The 20,708-nt window shown below is 45.2% G+C and overlaps 1 protein-coding gene across 4 annotated transcripts in view; it reads right to left on the reverse strand.

The window, feature by feature from the left end:
• Nucleotides 1–8,284: 8,284 nt before the first annotated feature.
• Nucleotides 8,285–20,708, reverse strand: part of FOXJ3 (forkhead box J3) — a 137,710-nt gene continuing 125,286 nt past the window's right edge. For all 4 annotated transcript variants that reach the window (XM_005866053.2, XM_005866054.2, XM_014539542.1 and 1 more), the window contains 3 exons: nt 20,346–20,537; nt 13,442–13,549; nt 8,285–11,217 (listed from right to left, as the gene is read on the reverse strand). In XM_005866053.2, the coding sequence (XP_005866115.1) occupies nt 11,102–11,217; nt 13,442–13,549; nt 20,346–20,537 (416 nt within the window). In that variant the 3' untranslated portion in view covers nt 8,285–11,101. The remainder of the gene's footprint in view (nt 11,218–13,441; nt 13,550–20,345; nt 20,538–20,708) is intronic.

Below are 20,708 nucleotides of genomic sequence, written 5' to 3' on the forward strand. Positions count from 1 at the left end.
CCACACTCAAGGGGCCAAAGAGCCGCACGTGCCTCGCAAGCCGCGGTTTGCCGAGCCGCGGTTTGCCGACCACTGGGCTAGGTTCCTTGGTCGGGTTGAGGCTGAGCTGAGCGTGCAGATGAAGTTGGCAGTGTGGCTGGTTGAGTGTATGGTGAGGGTTGGATCTGGGGCTACGTGTGGGCTCAAGCAGAGTTGGGACTGAGTTTTGCATGAAGGGTGGGGCTGAAGGAGTCTGTTCCTGGCTGGCTTGATTTGTCCGTCTTACCTCTCCTAAGGTGGCAGGTTGGGGATACAGGCAGGGCCTTTGGTGCCTGAAGCCTCTTCTTCCCCAGAGCCCTGGCCAGGGCTGACCTGGCGCAAGGCAGGGGTGGAGTGGGTGCCACGGCAATCCACACTGTGGGAAAGAGGAAGTGGCACCTGGGCCTCAGCCCTTTGGGGCCCGCCCTACCCAACCCCGGCCCTGACATCCACCTGGGAAATGGGAACAACTCCCCTTCCCTTGCTCCCTGAAACCCCGGCCTGGCCTGTGCCCAGGTGTGAATTCAGGCCCTCTCCCTCCTCCTCTGCAATGAAGCTGCTAGGCCCTGGACTTGGGGTCCTCCCAGTACCCGAGGCTTCCTGCCCCTTCCCCTTCCCCCTCCCGCCGCCCTCCCCTCCCGCTCACACCTGAACTCTGAGGCATTGGTCCCCAGCACTCCCCCACCCGTCTTCATTCCCTATTGGTAGCAGGTGGGTCTGTGTCGTTTGGGCTTCCCACATCCAAGGCCACCTCTTCTGGCAAACTCTTACTCCTCCATAGCCTTCTGGCTGTGCTACCCCTGCCACCTGCCTCCCCATCTGAAAACACATCCTGCTGCCTGAACCTTCAGGAGAAACCTGGATTCCAGGCCCTTCATGATCAGGCCCCTGCTCACCCTCAACCAGGACTCCCAGGGGGGAGCCAGGAAGAAGAGCTGAGACAGGGGTGCTGCTGGAGCCAGGCAGCCCTGGGTTCGAGTCCAGCTTCGTCAATGAACAGCTGTGTGACCTTTCCAAGCTTCAGTTTCTGCATCTGAAAAATGGAGCAATAACACCTCAGTGTGGACTTCAGATTGTCCAGAAAACCTTCCTCACTGAGGCCCAGAGAAAGGCTAGGAAACCATGGTTTTCCACAGGGCGCACACGGAGGGGCCCTGCACAGTTGCGTTGGGGGAACACTGCACCAGGGCCCCCAGCCAGCAGGAGGGTAAATGTGGACACCAGCATGGGACTGCCTTCGCCGAGGGGGAGGCACAACTTTCAGACTCATTGCCTGGGGCGCTTGGTGGCGGCTGAGGTCTCAAAGCTGTGAATCCAGAACAGAAGTGAGTTCTCACAAACGTCACAGAAAAGCTTCCCCTCAGCCCACACCCCCGGCACGGTCTCCAGGGCCCAGCTCCCAGCATTAGGGAAGGGGAAGAAGAGAGGAGTAGCACTGGTCAGTGATGCCCACGACACAGGAGGGGACCCAGGCCTCTGCGTAGGGTGCCAATGTCACGCAGAAAGCAAGTGGCTGAGTTAGAATAGGAAGCCTCTGGCATGAGCCAGGCTGGGGTGCAGGGCTCCCCCACCTCCCGGGGCCCTGGGGTGAGCGGGCTCTTTCCCCTGACGCTCCCAGGACCGTTGGGGAGTGGACCGAGGGTGTGTCCCGTTGTTTGCTAGGCAGTGTCATCTCACGTGGCCTGGCCGGGACGAAGCTGTGGGGAGCTCCATTCGCCACCTGCTCCCCACCTCCCCACCCCATCCTGCTCTGGGCATTGGCCAGAGACAACCTCCCACACCTGGAGGCTGGCAGGGAAGGAAAAAGACACAGCTGAGCTCCCGCCATGCACCCCAGAGCCCGTAGGCTAGAGAGCAGTGGTTCTCAACCTTGGCTGCACATTAGAATCACCTGGGAATCTTTTCAGAAATCAGGATTTTAAAAAGATTTCCAGGTGATTCTAATGTGCACCTCTTCCACAGAATACTGACTTCTGCGCATGGGCCACGAAGTTTCAATCGCACTGTACATGCGCGCCCGCACGTGGTATTTTAAGGAAGAGCCACACTGAAGGGGCCAAAGAGCTGCATGTGTCTTGCGAGCCCCGGTTTGCCGAGCCCCGGTTTGCCGAGCCCCGGTTTGCCGACCTCTGCTCTAGAGGGAGGAGGGTAGACCATGGGCAGAGTCCGTGGGGCTCCATGGGGAGTTTGCTGGGAGCCCCGAGAGCGGGTCCCTCTGCAGCCAGTTTCAAGAATGCTTGGTAGATGAGGTGGGGGTAGCGTTTGAACTGGGCCTCAAATGATGGGAAGATTTGGATCCACAGAGATGGGGCTGTAGGCCAAGGCCTGGCCGCAGGAAGCACAGAGGAAGGGAGGCTGGGCGGGCTGAAGAAGAGAGTGTGCCGAGAGGTGCTGTGGTGAGTGACAGAGAAGGAGCTTTGCCTGCCAGGCTCAGGTGTTTGCCCCTAACCAGGGGCAGCAGGAAGCCATGGGACTTTCAGAGCAGGGAGATGGGGAGAAGGGCTGTGATTTAGAAAGAGCACCACCCACGTGGTGTGGAGAGCGACGGTGTGGGTATGGCTGCTGCCCAGGAGGAAGGGGTGCTCTGCCCCTGACAGTGCGCTGGGAGGGGGCGATTGGAAGGATGGTGTGCAAGAGAATCAGCTGGTCTTAGCAACAGGGCAGCAGGTGGCACGTGGGAGAAAAGAGAAGGAGGGAGGCGGACAGAGCCGGAAGACCAGTCCTTTGGGCCTAAGCAGTGCGGAGCCCTGGCTGCAGTCTGGCTGACTGCTGACCCCCTCATGGAGGGTCTCATCAGCACTTTGACATAAGGCATCTCATTCCTCTTACAAATGAGGAAGCGGAGGCTCCAGAGGGCAATGTCTTGCCCAGATGAAATTCTAGGTCAGTGGTTCTCAACCTTCTGGCCCTTTAAATACAGTTCCTCATGTTGTGACCCAACCATAAAATTATTTTCGTTGCTACTTCATAACTGTAATGTTGCTACTGTTATGAATCGTAATGTAAATATCTGATATGCAGGATGGTCTTAGGCGACCCCTGGGAAAGGGTCGTTCGACCGCCAAAGGGGTCGCGACCCACAGGTTGAGAACCGCTGCTGGGTTCTTCTGACTGCAGTCTGTGTTCTTTCATTGCCTCGTGTATTATTCTGGCCTTTCGGGCCTGCAGGGCACATGCTCACCCACAGGCCTGCAGCTCACAATGGACCAGCTGCTGGCCTGGCCGAGGAGTTTTGGGTGGACAGAGTAGGAGCTGCCTGGGGGTTAGGAGCCATTGTAGATAGATCAGGATCCAGCTCAAAGGGCTACAGTGGCAGGGACAGAAGCAAGGCAGGGGTGTGGTGGAAAAGGAGAATGCATCTGTACGGTTCTCACTCGCAGGGCCTAACCCTGACAGCGCCTAGAAACCCAGCTCTATCCCAGCAAGTGTTTCAGGAACCTGGGCCCCTGGGAGGTCGGAATGGCGAATAGGAGCAGAGGGGAGGAGGAAGCCTGGGGTTAAGTGAGGAGTCATCTTGCTCCCTTGGGCAGCATACTTGTCTCCTGTGTGTAGCTTATGAACACACAGATACATGAAGGCACACAGTCACATACCAGACACAGACACATGATCACACAAGCACACACATGCAAGGACTCACACATATGTACACCACGCCTCATGGACACAATCAGACAGTCACACAACCACGGGCAGTGACCCTGACTTACAAATACACACCAGTCACAGCGCATGCACTCTCACACGGAACCCGAGGACTGTTCCCAGGAGGCCTCCGCCTGTGAGCGTCACTCAGGCAGGGAAGGGTGGGAAGTGTCCTCACGTGTCTTTATTGCCATTGTCTGGAAGAGGAAGTTGTCTCTTCAGCCTCGTGGGAGCGGCGTTGTGAGGGGTGCCATTCACCCACAGTTACGTCAGCTCAGGCCCGTGCTGGGGAAGGGTGAGGTGGGATGGGCTGTGGTAACTGGCCCTGAGGGAGGTCAAGGGCAACCGGGGAGTGTTGTAGAAGAAGGGGTATGCCTCAGTGGGAAGAGCAGACAGGAGGGAGGCAGACCTGGGTGCCTGCCCTCTTGGCAACCTCTCAATGGCTGTCACCTTGGGCAAATGACTTTACCTCTTTGCATGGTAACGGCCAGCAGTAAAAGGCAAATAATAACACCAGTCTCACAGGACAGTTAAGAGTGCTGAGGTAATGACTGTGCAGAGGGCCTGGCCAATAGCGGCAACAGTCACAATGTGGGTGATGGCTGCAGGAGTCGGTGTGCGTGTGTGGGACGCCAAGGCCCACTGAGGCTGAGGCTGAGGCTGAGGCTGAGGCAGGGCTGGGAGGGCAAGGGTAAGCAAGGCCAGTCCCAGAATCAACTGGTCCCAGAACAGCAGCGCCTCCGGAGACTCAGAATTTGGGGTTGATGGTGGGGTGACCTTCCCCACCCTAATCTTGCAGTCGGGGGGCAGTGGGCATCAGGAGGGCTGGCTGGGCAGCAGGCTCAGACATAGCTCTGAAGCGGGCCCCACCAATATGTTTATTGCTGAGATCAGAGGAGCTCTCCAGCAAGCTCCGATCCATAAGAAGATTCTGAGGGCTGGCCACTGCGGGTACCTACCACCCAACTCCTGCTGCAGAGAAAGGGAGCATAGCCCCAAGGATAAAGGAAACAGGAAAGGTACACAGCTGGCCCAGTAGCTCTTCGCCCTCTGGTGGCCTCCAGTGCTCACTGCAGCCTCATTGCTTTGGTCAAGGCAGCGATTTTCAACCTTTTTCATCTCACAACACATATAAACTAATTATTAAAGTCCTGTGACACACTGCCGGGATCCAATTCCAGCATGTCATAATTTCAAGAGTTTCATCAAAAGGTTGATGAGACTTGGGGACTCAACAGGGTTGAGTCACACATGTAGTCACCTGTTGGGAATGGCTAAAGGCATTTCCCCAAACCTGAATAGGAAACTGATTGTGGCTGCCAGACAGTTAAAGGGCATCTTAATCTACATGTTATTGCCTCCTACTGGCCAAACACCTGTACAGCCGTAGGCTAATTCCCCCAAACTGTCAATGCTTCTGTACCCTTTGAAACCTTACCCTTTGAAGTGTATTATCTCCACCTTGCCTTAGGACAAATTGTGTTAATAAAAGCAAGGGTCCTAGACAAGGAGGGAATCTTCAGTTCCATTAGCTGAAGGTCCTCTGACCCCCAATGCCTTTCAAAATTATATCTCATCTCCAGATTCTTTATTAGACTCTGGATTCCTATATCATCTACGCACAGCGCCTTTTCCAGATTCCTGAACCCTTCTTGATGCTGGGACAAGAACCCCGGCAACACACCAAAAATATATTTTTTTGAAGATCTGACAAAAAAACAGGTATAATTTTGATTCACTCACACCAGATGGCTATTGTTGTGTTGGCTGTTGTCATTTTTTTTGACAATGTAAAGGAAAAGAGGTCCGTGCCCCTCAAGTCAGGTATTGCATGCTTTAAAAATTCTTGCAGCACCGGTTGAAAATCGCTGGTCTAAGGCCCTACTTTGGCCCAGTAGCTGAGGTAATAGCGGCAAGGAACTGCCGACATAGCGTGGAGAATAGTGTAGACACTGATGCTGGAAGGCCAGGGTGTGAAATCCCCGTCCTACTGCTGCTACTATTATTTCTACCACTTACGAGCGGGGTGACCCTGGGCAAGTGACTTCATTTCTTTGTAGCTCAGACTCTTCATTTGCAAAACGAGGTTGATAATAATAGTATCTACTACACAGTTGTTTTGAAGAGTAAATGTGATCATCCACATGAAGGGCTTGGAATAAGTAAATTAAGTAACAAGTAATAAACGGTAGTGAGCTGTCCCATTCTGTACTCCTGGGCTCAGCATGGCTGAGGGGCACTGCTTGAGTTGGGAGTCAGAAACAGCCCTGATCTGGGGCTGAACTGAATTCTGGCCCTGGTGCAGCCACTTACCAAGTTTGCACTTTGCATGTTGACTGGTCACATGCCACATGGAAGGAGAGACCCCGGAGGTAAGTTAAAAAGCACTCCTGAAATCCTTTAGGAAGCACCATGTTGGGGATAAACCTGCCATGTTTCAAAGCCCGGCATGGCCAGTTTTTCTAATTCTTGGTTATAGTCTGTCTTTCAAGGAGCTGGCTTGCATGCAAGGGTGGTGCACAGAGCACATGTACCTTTGCTCACTGCACATACTCAGTGGTGAGGTGCTCAACAGAAAGGTACATGGAAGCAGTACCTGTTAGGATCTCAGGTTCGAATCTCCCATCTCACATTCGCTGAGGGGCACATGTTCATCACAGGCCGGTACTCACTACATTACTTAAGATTTCCATTCTCTCTCTGTTTGGCCAAGTGTGTGTAACTAAAGTTGTGTGCTTTAAGTGAATGCATTCAGGACGCAGCTGAATTGAGACTTACCTCCCTGAAGTGTTTCTTCTGTAAAATGGGGTAATAACAGTATACTACAGTGTCAGGTTCTTGTGTACATCAAGTATGACAATGTGTGTAAGAACTTTAAATGCTTTTCAGGTAAATGACGTCTCCACTCCTCCCCTTCCCTCAGTGTCCCCCTAATTGGCTGTCTGACTTTGAGCTAGTCATTCCTTCTCTGGGCCTCAAGACTCTTAACAGCAAAATGTGGGGGTTGTATTAGATGATTTCCAGAGCCCCTTCTAGCTTGAAACTTTCAAGATAGTCTTGCAATTCTAAGGCATTTAGATTGCAGTCAACCTAAATGCTGAGGTTTACATGGCTTTTCCAGGGCTGCTTTATCAAGTGGTAAGGATTCATCTAAATATAGCAGCCCTTCGCACACTGTAACATGCTAAAGCCTTGAGAATAAAACATGCATCTTCATGATCAGTCAGTCCACAGTGACCACATTTACCTATGCCCTTACCACAGTCCTTCAGACGCACTGCTGATGACCACGATTCACCTGCGATGGGAGAACACAGAGTTCCCCCCTGCAAGAGACACACACTGGGCAGGTAGGCACTCTCCCGGGCTTTGGGAAAATTCCATTTTGGAGGGAAGCAGGGTAAAGGGAAATGAACTTCAGAGTGAGGCCCCTGTATGTAAAATTGCAGTAGATAACTTTCCTGGCAGCATTGTCTGGGTTCCGTTAGAAGTAACACGCAGCCTTGGGCAGGATCATGGATTGGCGGGAAGCACTCACTGTGAGACAGACGGCAGCTTCAAGTCCACTGCCACCGTGTGAGTCTCCCCACTGCTTAGCCTATTTCCACATCAGTCAGGGGATTTGGATGCCACTTCTCATGGGATTTCTGTGTTTGGTTGCTTACTAGCAATCCATCACTTCTCCCGCTTCAATCCCTCGCCCCCACCCACCCTGCTCATCTAGCTTCCATGCCTGGCTCAGAGCAGTGGGATTCATGGGAACACCTTCTCCCTTCTGTCTGGAACCCTTTGAAGACTCAACTTAAATGCCCGTGTCCACACTGAGGCTCTCCTAAACCACTGCCCCAGCCCTGCATGGCCTAAGTCCTCATCACCAAAGCCTTGCCTTGCCAGGGCATACCTCCAGAGTAGCCTTCCTTGGGTTGGCATTTGCTACCTGAATGGGTAAGTCTGTATCCCCTAAAGACAGAATGGTCTCATCTCTGAATTTCTCATGGGAAGGTCTGGTGTAGTATGTGCTCCACTTTCAACCTTTGGAAATAACTCTCTGGAAAGGCTGTGCTGGGGGCAAGACTGAGGACAAGGGGAAGACTAGGGATAAGGAGTTACCTTGGATGTAACAGGATGGTGTAAAAGAAAATGACAATGGAGTCAAATGACCTGGATTCGAACCTCAACTCTGCCACTTTCCAACAAAGAATCTGGGTAAGCCACTAGACCACTGAGTTTTCCCCCACACTATAGGATGAGGATAACAATATCTATTTAGCACAGCACCTGGCACATACTAGTACTTTTTTATGTCCCAGGTGCTGCTCCAAATATTTAAATGTGTTAAATTAATTTAATTTCACTACAACTCTAGGAGGCATTATTCTCATTTATAGGCACTGTAAATGAGGAAAATGAAGACAGTGAAGGTCAGAGAAATTAAATAACTTCCTCAAGTTCACAGAGCAAGTGAGATGTTCAGTAAATGGCAGCAATGACTGTTCTGAGGCAGCAATACATGGGACAGAGTCTCTGAGACACCAATTATGGACTGAGGGGTTTCTGCATCTGGACTAGCTCCAACCTTATCCCCTTAATTGTAGCAAATTACATAGACGAGTCAGTGTTATAGAGTTAACATTATATATTTATTTTAAGTGCCATTCATGCATATCAATTCTGGCAGCAACAATTCTAATGACACTTGGGATATTTCTTTACAGCACTAAACAGTTACAAAGAATGGGGTGCCGTTCATCATACGGGCAAAATATGAAATCGTGCAATAGCAAAACTGTAGAAACATTAAAACACTGACTGTCCAACAGCAGTACAGAGAGCAGATTGTGTTTGCACAAAAAGCCAATGCATTTTCATCACATATATACAATATAGATATGTACACATCACCCTCTGAATGAACAATATCAAAATACTCTATTCCATTTGAAATAATCCCGATTGATTCCCTCCCACTTCAAAGGACATCTGAGAGACACGTATTTACAAGTACACACATGAATACATTTACATTTCAAAAACTACCACAAATGCCAGTCGGATTATTCTCCTGGACAGAGTACTCCCATTTGATTATATGCATTTATTATTCTTTCCCCCAAAAGTCTTCAGTCAATTTAAGCCCAAGACAGAACTTACTCTGAATTAATAACTACCAACTGAAATGGCCACTAGAGGGATGCTCTGCACCTCACCAGGTAGCCCTGCCAGGCCTGGAGCCCGCTGAGGCCTGTCCTGGGCTCCCAGGTCACTGAATCACAAGAGTGGGATGGGTCTGGATGGAGGCTCTGCCTCCAGTGCCATTCTTGGTAAGTTTAAATTCTTATAAAAATATTGATCACTGCAAATCAGATTGCCAAATAGGAAATTAGCTTCACACGATTTGAAAAATCTTCATCAGTGGTTTCTACTCAAATCATTCAATATAAGAGACTGCATTCCAATACCCAAATTGTTTAAAGTGCATTTTGCTCCCCAAGCAATTAGAAGTTTCAAAACAGTCATTTTGGTATCTAGAAAACAGTGACTTGAACAGACTATTTAAAATCTCTCACACACACCCCTTTATCAAGCGTTTACTCTGCAGGCTGCTATCTCATCTTGCCTCTGATCTATCTAAGAGGGGCCTGTTGGCTGCCTTGCCAGAATCCTCTGATTTCCACTGATCCAAGGGGCTGGAACTGAGCTTCCTTTTTCATGCCAAGTAGGGTCCAAAAAACAGGAACATAAAGGCCTTCCTTTCTCCCCAACCTCACCAGCCTTTACCATGGCTGGCTTCCCAGTGATTCACTCAAGGCAACACTCCATAAAAAAAACACACACAAAAAAACCCCCCATACTTTGTTCAAATACTCTCACATACACACATATAGAAACAAAGATGTATGTTCAGTTCAAGTAGAGATTACTCATCACAGAATCACTAAGCTAATTAAAGTGATTTAAGCATGGCTGACAGAGATTATAGATGCTAAAAAGCAACCAGTGAGCAGTTATTACTCCTTGATTTGATGGAACATATTTTCCCATTAGAACTGAAAGAAATTCTGCTTTTTTTTTTTTGTCTAAGGAACCAATCAAAACCTATTCATTTTTAAAAATCTCATTTCTTTTAGAAAACTAAGACAATCCATGCAAAGTAACTGTGATATATGAATCAAAACAATAAACAAACAATGACTAAGAAAAGCCCCTAAGAGGCTGGTTGCATTTCCAAGACAGTATCCAAATGCCATGCAACCCCAGAAACACAGGACAGCAGACACAGCAGGCCACTAACAATAAGTGTCTCTCCATCCTCCTGTCAGTGTTTCCTAAATGGAAAGAGAGTGAATGAGAACACTTGCTTTATAAACAATGCCCTGCCGTTTGTTGCCCAAATGAATGGATTCAAATTCTAGAAAGAATCCTATTTAGCTAATAAGTTTCAATCAGCAGGAATGCTAAGACAGAGAAATATGCTCACATGGTATGAGGAGTGATGGTCACAAGAATAACACAATCTCTGATTGTCTTATCTGCAAACTCTTATCAAGAAAAATATTTCTGTGCTTTCAGATACCCCATTTCTCCTTAACAAATCCAATTAGAGCTGAGCATTCACAGAAGGTAGCAATAAATATTAAAATAACACTTTGAATAATAAATAAGTGGAGATCGAGATCTGTTTAAAGAGCCAAGCAATGACCAGCTTCTAATCAATCAAATAAATTTTAGAGCTATTATAATGCAGACTTAGGAAAACAGACACTGACAAGGTACAACATAAACTCTACAATCCCCAAGCATCAAAACAAATTTGGTCAGTTCTCAACGTGCCCCTCTGGACTGTCAGAGTATCAAACTCTGGGTTTTTTACTTACTGGGTAGAACTCAATACCCACATTTCTGAAAAGATTAAATAAAGGGAACTGGGCTTTAAAAAAAACCTATTTCCTTTCAGTTGCCCACATCAGTTAAAAGCATCCTGCAGAAAATAGCCTAACAAGGAATAAAAACTCACAGTAACTTTCTTTTCAAGATCTAATAATCCAATCAGAAAAAATTGAAGCCTTTCAGTAAATTTTGTACATATATTTACACACATGTATCTATAAACTGCTTGCAGCAAAACAGGCTCTGTCTGAAAAATCAGTCTGGCACTTGTGGTCAACATCAAATTGACACAAATATGCAAAAGCTGTTTAAATCACACAACAGTTAGGAGCTACACAGGAGAGCTGGCAGGAGACAAACATGTAGTACTTGTTTGGGTCAGATAAAAGCAAAGTTATCCAGCTAAAATCTTTTTGATTGTCTTCAAAAGAAATTTTTATAACATTGGTAAAGTGATTAGCAACTTTGTTTTTTCAACTGGATTCTCTTAAACCTTTCCCTTCACTGCACAGAAAGGTGACGCTGGGGTGCGGTCTTGCAGAAACAAGCTCTACACAATTGAATCCCAATCAAAGTCATCCTGGATGTCATCTGGAGGCAGAGAGCGCCGCATCTGGAAGGCTTGGGAAGGCATCATGTGCTGCTGGTTCATAGCTCCGTGGTGGCCTGGAAGGAAGCAGGCAATGTCAGTAGTGACACAGTACTGAAGAAAGGAAGAAGTAAGCGAAAACCTACCGAGCACTTCCCATATGCCAGATGCTCAGACACATTATCTCACTAAAACACCCAGAAGCCTTCTACGAGGTGTCTCTTATAATTTCATTTTATAGATAAAAGAGACTGGGTTTAGGAGAATGAGCAAGTCACCCAAAGTCATACAACTAGTAAGGAGAAGAAACAGGATCTGAACTCAGTTCACTTGACTCCAAAACCAACACTCTTTCCATTACACCAGGCTGCAGCAAGGAAGGCATGAAAGGAATGGTGGAGTGCTCAGTGCTGATACAGCCATTTCCCTCACAGTCTGTTCTGTTCTGGTAAGTTTCAGTAAGATGAGTTGGCTCACTTGGGAATGGTAAATAGGAGAATAATGTTAGTATACCACCGAAGTCACATTGTGTCAGTTTATTTCCTCAGCAAGTTAATTTTTGTGCCACCAAGTAACAGCAGGTGAACACAGAGGACATGCACACGGCTGGGTGCAGTAAGCCCGGAGGACACCGCAGATACACATGCCTATTCTCCCCATGCTCCTCTTCTTGGATCAGTGTGGCCATGCACTATTTGTGCTCCCCAATTTGGTGCATTCTGCCTTTATCTCCATAGCTTTGACAAACTGCCTTCCAAACCAGATTCTTTCTTTAAAAATAATTTTTATTTATTTGTAGAATTTATTCTTTTACTAGGAATTAAACATGTTCTTTAACTGTTGTGGAATTTTTTTAAATATATTTTTTATTGACTACAGAAAAGAAGGGAGAGGGAGAGAGAGAGAAACATCAATGATGAGAGAGAATCATTGATTGGCTGCCTCCTGCACACCCTCTACTGGGAATTGAGCCCATAACCCGGTAAGTGCCTTTGACCAGAATCGAACCTGGGACCCTTCAGTCCCCAGGCCAACACTCTATCTACTGAGCCAAATCAGCTAGGGCTGTTGTGGAATTTGTACTGATTATAGTTTTTGTTAGTATTCTGAATACAAAGTTTCAAGAAATCTGCTGCTAATCTTATTTTTCTCTTAAGCCCTGTAACTTTTAATGTACAATTTTATAAAATGCTAAGGTTTTCAGTATATCACAGGATAGCAGAAATGCCTGTATTTATTTATTTTTAGTGTATAAATTTCTTACTATCTGCCAGGCACTAATATATAAGTGATTTACATACAATCCTCATTTAATTCTCTTAACAAGGTTAGGGGTTAGGTAGTGTTATTAGCCCCCTTTTACTGATAGGGAAGCTGAGAGAGGAGAGTTAGGCAGCTATCAAGTGTCAAAGCACCAGGGACTCAAACCCTAGGGATCTAGCTCCAGAGTCTTAACTACCTTATCTTACCACCTACAAGTTACTGGTGAGCATTGAGGACAGGGAACACATGTCACTTAGTCCCAATTCCTCTTTCACTGTTGCCTGGCACACAGTCCTTTTGGGGTTTGAAACCCACCCCTCCACATTACCATTTATCTTTTCCTCAAGTAGTCTAAGTAAAGGGGTGTGTGGCATATAAGAAAAATCATGAACTCTGAATCCAGACATCAAAGCTTGAGTCTTGGTTTGGCCATTTGCCAAACTGGTGGCTCTAGGCAAGATATTTCCCCTTCTGAGCCTCCATTTCCCCATCTAGATAATCCTTAAGACCCTTTCTACCTCTAAGATTGTGCCTCTACTGCCCCGATAAACATAACATCCTACATTCAGGAACTTAGGGGGAAAAATTTATGGACTAGTAACTTCTGAAACTTATGTCCTCTGTAAGGTACTTCCCTGGAAACTACAGCTGGGGGAACTTCATCAGAATGAATATATAGGAGCTAATCAAAGTAGGTTCTTAAAACTTGAAGTCTATCAAAGTCAAATAGCTTCAAAGAGACTTAAGACACCAGGACACACTTTATGCCCCAACCTCTTAGAGAGACAGGACAATACTAGAATCATAGATAGCATCATGGGCTAAACGAGACTTCAGGTCATATGGTCCAAACACCGAACGACACCTAAATCCTTTCACCAGCACTGGAGCCAAGTAGCTCTCCAGATTTGTGCACCCCGCCCACTTTAGCACAGAGCTCATTCCCTCTAAAGGCAGCCTCACTCACTGTTAGGACAGCTCAAGCTTTTCAATATTAAATTATGAGTACTAACTGCAACACACCACATCCCAAAGTACCTGTAATCGTTGTTCCTGGAGTGCTGAGTGCCTGTGGGATATGAGGATAACCAGGAGGTGGCATCACTGAAGGAGGGAGACTTTGCCTGGAGTCTATGTACAAATTTCCTAATCAGATTTTAAAAAAGAAAAAAAAATATTACCGTAAGTAAAACAAATCAAGCATTAAAATTTTAATAGAATTGCTACCTAAAACTAAATTAAGCTGGTAAGGTGAGGAAGAAAAGGGAAGGAAAACTTACTCCTTTCAGATGCTAAACCTGCTAGGGTGGTGCTAGCTTTTTTAACACAATGCCAGGGCTGGGTGTGAGTCCACTGGTACTAATTCTGGCACTGCATCTAATTCTCTGTAGCTTGTAGACAAGTTATACTTATTATTGTTGTTACATACCTCATTACAGTACAAAGGCATTTTCATCACTTCATCTTAGCGTCCCACTAAGCCCACATGAGGGTAAGTGGAGACAGGGATTATCTCCATTTTATGGATGAGGCAACTGAGGCTCGGAAAGGCTAAGCTGACTTGTCCAAAGACACATCAGTCTGGCAAGGCTGGGCTAGAATCCAGTTCTCCTGACTCACGGGCTCTTTCTACGAACAGTTGTCTCTATATCGCCCCGATTTTCTCACCCTCAAAACAGACCTATGGGTGCCCTCGCTGCTTAACAAAGTTACTGGAGGCACAAAGTTACAGGAAAGATTTGCACAAAGTAGAAGAGCTATAACAGGCAAACATGATTAAAAATGTATTATTTAGGTGTGTGGAGATGGGAAACATAGACCTCATTTAAGTGGCATTTCAGAAGGTTCTTAATATATTTTTCTTGACAGGAACTATCAAGTATAATAGCTCTAAAATGTCAATTATGTTGCATCCTAATGCAAAATAGAAAGGGAGGGGAATAACGTCATGTGCCCTCCCCCATTAACTCCTGGGGAAGAAAACCATACACTGCTCACATTGTGCAGAGCATCTGGAATTCCGGAAAAGGAGTTTCCCTACTGTATTCTAGTGTTTCACACAAATTACATGTGTATTCTAGCAATGCTGTGGTCAACTAGAAAAGAGCAACCATTTCCCAGAGGAAACTAAAGGAAAGAAAAATTTTCCTTTTGTATTCAAGGTAGGGCACACTATTTGGCCACTCACAAGTATTTGCCTGCCCCTGGAAAGTCAGACTGACCAAGCTTGAGGTGGTAGCCTCAGAGATAATATAATCCAGCCCTATCTCTGTTCTTGTGGATGAGGAAATGAGCCCAGAGAAAAATGACAGAACCAGGAACAGAACACAAGACTTGACTTCTAGCCATTCCCTCCTAAGATGACATGCTTTTTTTATAGTAAAGTTTAGAGTCAGAACTGAGCTCTCTCACCAATTTGAACATGCTGAAGATTTAGGAATAAAAAAGAGGAGAAAGTTATACTATATTGCAGCTCTAGTAAATTCTTATGGGGGGTTGGGGAGCTGATCAATCTTCACATGCATGGCTGGTACACCTTCTAAAGGATGCACCAGGCGCCAGGCTAAGGGGCCACAGCACTCTGAACAATAGTCACTCATTTACCAATGACTTAGCCTCTGTCCTGAACAATCTTACCTCTCTTTTACTCGTCCTTAGGAGCTCAAATCACAATCAACAGAGAAATTCTGATTTTTATTTTTAAGATCAATCTATTTTTATATTTCATTTTTACATTTCTCTTTTTTGGCTTAGTAGTTCTTACCTTAAAATGGGAAAGGGGGTGGGAATTAAGAGAGGAATTCTGGCAATAAACAAGGATTATGGAATAGATAGATACCCACATTAAACAAATAGACTTAACTTTCTGAAATTAATACATTCCTAACACTTTAACTTTCAGAGAGAAATTTTCATTACTCCTCATTTTCCCCATGTTCTCATTACAGTGTGAACAACTTCCTAAGCAAGAAATTAACTTCCAATGCAGTTTCCAAAAATTTGAGATCCTTTAACATTTAGAATGTAGTTATGAGAATTAAAAAAATCTAATCACACAATATATTTATTTATTGAAAGCAGACATCTGTTGAATGACCAGTCATTCTAGAAATATTATGTGCCAGGCCCTGCTTTAGCTACTAGAGATACAGAAATGAAAAAAACAAACTCCCTGTCTTTTTGGAGCTTATTCTTGGTGGAGGTGGAGAGGGAGGCAAACAAAGTTAAATTAAATAGTATGCTACGGAGAAAAATAAAGCAGGGAAGAGTGGACAAGGATTGATGGACAGGAGCTGTCATTTAAATAGGATGGTCAGGGAAGACATCAATTGAGTAGGTACTCTTTGAGAAGAAACGTGAATAACATGAGGACATGACTCAGGGGTCTACTGGGGCAAGACCACTCCAGACAGATAAAAAAGCAAGTACAAAGGCCCTGAGGTATGTTCAAAGAACAGCAGGGAGTCTAGTGAGGGTGGGGAGGTGAGAGTAATGGGGAACCAGATTTTGTAGGGCCATGCAAGCTATAGTAAAGACTTTGTTTTTTACTGAAGAAAAAGAAAATGTACACCGATGGAAGGTTTTGAGCAGGGAAGTTAAGTGATCAGATTTCTCTGTCTGATAAAATCCCACTTATCCTGCAAAGTCCAGCTTAAATATACCTTCTTCCATAAAGCGTTTCTATCTGCCAAAGACAGTTAAGCAAGCCCCTTTGTCTTATTCCCACTGCCCTATGGTAGAAGTATAGTCCTCATCATACTGTTTTTATTATTATTATTATTTATTTATTTTTATTTATTTAAATCCAAAATCGAACCTGGAACCCTTCAGTCCACAGGCTGATGCTCTATCCACTGAGCCAAACCAGCTAGGACAGTATTTTTTTTAATTTTATTTTTTTTAATAAACCTGTCTCACCTATCAGGCTGGGAGCTCCTTGAGATTAAGGCCTATTTTAAAGTCACTTCTTTATTCATAGTGCCCAATAGATAGTCAGGTACAGGAAATTATAAATAAACTAGTGGCCCAATGCACAAAATTCGTGCACGGGGGGGGGGGGGGGGGGGGGTTCCCCCAGCCCAGCCTGCACCCTCCCCAATCTGGGACCCCTCGAGGGATTGAGAAATACCCTAAATGATGTCCGACTGCCCATTTAGGTCCGATCCCAGTGTGTCTGTCTGATCGCCCCTAACTGCCTCTGCCTGCCTGCCTGATCGCCCCTAACTGCTCCCCCTGCCAGCCTGATCTCACCCCCAACTGCTTTCCCCTGCTGATCTGATCTCACCCCCAAATGTCCTCCCCTGCCAGCCTGGTTGCCCCCAACTGCCCCCCCTGCCGGCCTGATCTCGCTCCCAATGGCCCTCCCCTGCTGGCCCGATCTCGCCCCCAACTGCTCTCCCCTGCCAGCCTCATCGCCCCTAATTGCCCTCCCCCGCTGGCCTGATCGCCCCTAACTGCCCTCCCCTTCCGGCCTGATCTTGCCCCCAACTGCCCTCTCTGCCTCGGCCCCCACCATCATGGCTTTGTCTGGAAGGAAGTCGGACGTCCGGAAGATGGCCAGTCAACCCGGTCTAATTAGCATATTACCCTTTTATTAGTATAGATAGATTATATAGGATAGGATTGCTTAAATGGGGGGGGAGCCTTTTTCAGCAGAAGGAGATGCTCTTGGCAGACAAAAATACATAATCCCTCTATCTGGACTGATAGCCACCCATATGCACTATAGTGCCAATCCCGTCTTTAAAAAATTGAACCGCTTTCTTACACCTTACACCAAACAGCTGTTGCCCTTAAAACCCCTCCTCAGCCCCCATCTTAGCCTTCGCAGTTCACCCAGATTAGGTTCTGGGTGGTCGGTTTATATGCCAGTCAGCGTCAAAAGCTCCGCCTCCTAGGCAGCCATTGCCTCCTCACACTTCACCCAGATTTGGTTCTGATTGGTCTGTTTCTATGCCAGTCAGCATCTCCGGGCCTATCTCTGGGCCTGGTCAGAGAGGCAGGGCTGATCAGCAGGCCCCGCAGAGGCCCGGAGAGAAACAGAGGCACCGCTGCTGGTGAAGCCCGGAGAGAAAGAGAGAGGCAATGGCTGATCAACAGCTGCCACGGAGGCTGCGGATCAGACCTTGCCTCTCTCTTCAGGCCTCTCTCCAGGCCTGATCTGCAGCTCTCTCAACTGCAGGACTGACTTCCGTTCGGTCAAGCCTTTGGTCATTATGGACCCTCAGTTTTTATATATTAGGATATTAGCAAATGAATTCAATACCATATTAGAGGATTATATACTATGACTAAGAGAGATTTATTCCTGGAATGCAAGGAGATTCAACATATGAAAATTAATATAATACACCACACTAATAGAAGGGAAAAAAAACACATGATCATCCCAATTGATGCAGCAAAAGTATTTGACAAAAGTCAATACCCTTTCATGAATAAAGTAGGAATTGAAGGAAACTACTTAAACATAATAAAAGCTACATATAAAAATCCCATAGTGAATATCATATTCAATGGTGAAAGACTGAAAGCTTTTCCTCTAAGATCAGGAACAAGCAATGATCTGCTTCTGGGTATATATCCAAAAGAAATGAAAGCAGGGTCTTTTTTTTTTAATATATATATATTTTTATTTCAGAGAGGAAGAGAGAGGGGGGCAGAGATAGAAACATCAATGATGAGAGAGAATCATTGATTGGCTGCCTTCTGCATGCCCCACACTGGGGACCAAGACTACAACCCAGGCATGTGCCCTGACGGGAATCAAACTGTGACCTCCTGGTTCATAGGTCAACAACACTCAACCACTGAGCCACGCCAGCTGGGCTGAAAGCAGCGTCTTAAAGAGATATTCGTAGACCCATGTATTATCCACAATAGCTAACACATGAGAGCAACCCAAACTGCCCAATGACAAATGAACAGATAAGCAAAATGTGGTAGATACATACAATGGAATATTATCTAGCCCTAAAAACGAATAAGTCACAAAAAGACAAATACTATATGGTTCCACTCATATAAGGTACTACTTAGTTAAAAATCAGAGGCAGAAAATAGAATGGTAGTTGCCAGAGGCTTGGCAGAGGATAGAACAGGGGAAATGGTGGGGATATTGTTTAATGAGTATAGAGCAGTGGTCGGCAAACTCATTAGTCAACAGAGCCAAATATCAACAGTACAACGATTGAAATTTCTTTTGAGAGCCAAATTTTTTAAACTTAAACTATATAGGTAGGTGCATTGTTATTAACTTAATTAGGGTACTCATAAGGCTTAGGAAGAGCCACACTCAAGGGGCCAAAGAGCCGCATGTGGCTCGCGAGCCGCAGTTTGCCAACCACGGGTATAGAGGGTTTTTAAGATGAAAAGAGTTTTGAAAAATGAGTGGTGGTGATGGTTGCATAACATTATGAATGTATTTAATATCAATACACTATATACTTAAGGATGATTAGGATGGTGAATTTTACATTGTGTGTATTTTACTACAACAAAACATTTTTAGCCCTACCCGATTTGGCTCAGTGGATAGAGTATCAGCCCACAGACTGAAGGGTCGTGGGTTCAATTCCGTTCAAGGGCATATACCTCGGTTGCAGCTTCACCCTGCTCAGGGCACATGCGGCAGGCAACCAATCGATGTGTCTCTCTCACATCAATGTCTCTGTCTCTCCCCATCCTTTCCACTCTCTCTAAAAATCAATGGAAAAATATCCTCAGGTGAGAATTAACAATATATATATAATTTTAAGAATATTAGGAAGATATGTACATATAAAAAAAAAAGACAAAAGGAGTGGGGAGCTAAAGAGTTATCAAAAAATGAAGTTTGTGCCTGGTACATAGAGGACACTCCATAAAGAATAAAGGTTAAAAAGGAAGAAAGTGAGATGAAAAATATAGTGCACAAATTTTGAGTCTAGAGTGAAACATCAATGGCACTACATACCATTTTGTCTACTCTTAAAGCAAACTTTCAAGTTTAATTTTCTTCAACATTCTTAGAAGATATATAAAAATAAGATTTTCATTGCAAGTATATACAAATTTAAGTTGATCTATCTTCATAAGTATATTCTTATAAAATGTACATATCTTGCCCCAGCTGGTTTGGCTCAGTGGATAGAGCGTTGGCCTGTGGACCAAAAGGTCCTGGGTTCGATTCCAGTCAAGGGCACATACCACCTGTGTTGGCTTGATCCCCTGTAGGGGGCATGCAGGAGGCAGCTGATCAATGATTCTCTCTCATCATTGATGTTTCTATCTCTCCCTCTCCTTTCCTCTCTGAAATAAATAAAAAATATATTTTTAAAAAAATGTACATATCTTGAAGACATTTTAATTCTTGTTTGACAACTTAAAAGATCACAAAGGAATGTAAATTGTAAACAATAATATAAATCTTGACCAAAAAATAATTTCATCTTAGTTTTTCTAAGATATACCTTAAATAATTTTATTTCATTCACTTCTTAGAAATTAAAATATAAATGGATCACCATCACCATTAACAATGTAACATGTTGCCTCAGTCACTAAATTTCATATGAATGAGAAAAAGAAAATCCAAGGAAAGATAAACATCACATGATCTCACTCATTTGTGGAATATAATGAACAAAAATAGATCCAGAGATATAGAAGCATTGAACAGACTGTCAAACCTCAGAGGGAAGGCAGGAGAGGGTGGGAGGGGGGAAGGGTAAGAGATCAACCAAGGACTTGTATGTATGCATATAAGCATAACCAATGGACATAGACAGTAGGAAGGTAAGGACATGTGCTGGGGAGTGGGAGCAGCTGGGGAGAGGTCAATGGGAGGAAAAGGAGACATATGTAATACTTTAAACAATAAAGAATTTAAATTTTAAAAAAAGGAGATGAAGTTTAAAAAATAAATAAAAAGAGAAAATCAAGAAGATAACTAAACCCATACCTGTTCCAATGTGTTGGGAGGGTTTTGTTGGATGCATGGCACCATGACAGACATTTTGCTGAACATTACTCTGTGAGTGGATAAGGCCAGTTTGTGTAAAGAATTGATTAAGAGAAGAACAGAGATCAGCAAATTGAACCTGATCTAAAGACCAGTTCTTGAGATCTGCCTGTCTCATACTCTCCATCAAACCTATGAGAAAAACATTGGAAATAAAGTTAGTACAGTTCTATAAATATTGCAAGGAAAATAGCAAGACAATTTTTTTTCAGCCCTCAAAATTTCCACTGGTAGTGATTTTCCCATGCAATGAAGAATAACATTATAAAATTATTCAAAGTCTGATTCTTTTAAATGTGGCCA

The sequence above is a fragment of the Myotis brandtii genome, unplaced genomic scaffold (assembly GCF_000412655.1).
Source record: "Myotis brandtii unplaced genomic scaffold, ASM41265v1 scaffold220, whole genome shotgun sequence".
Lineage (NCBI taxonomy): Eukaryota > Metazoa > Chordata > Mammalia > Chiroptera > Vespertilionidae > Myotis > Myotis brandtii.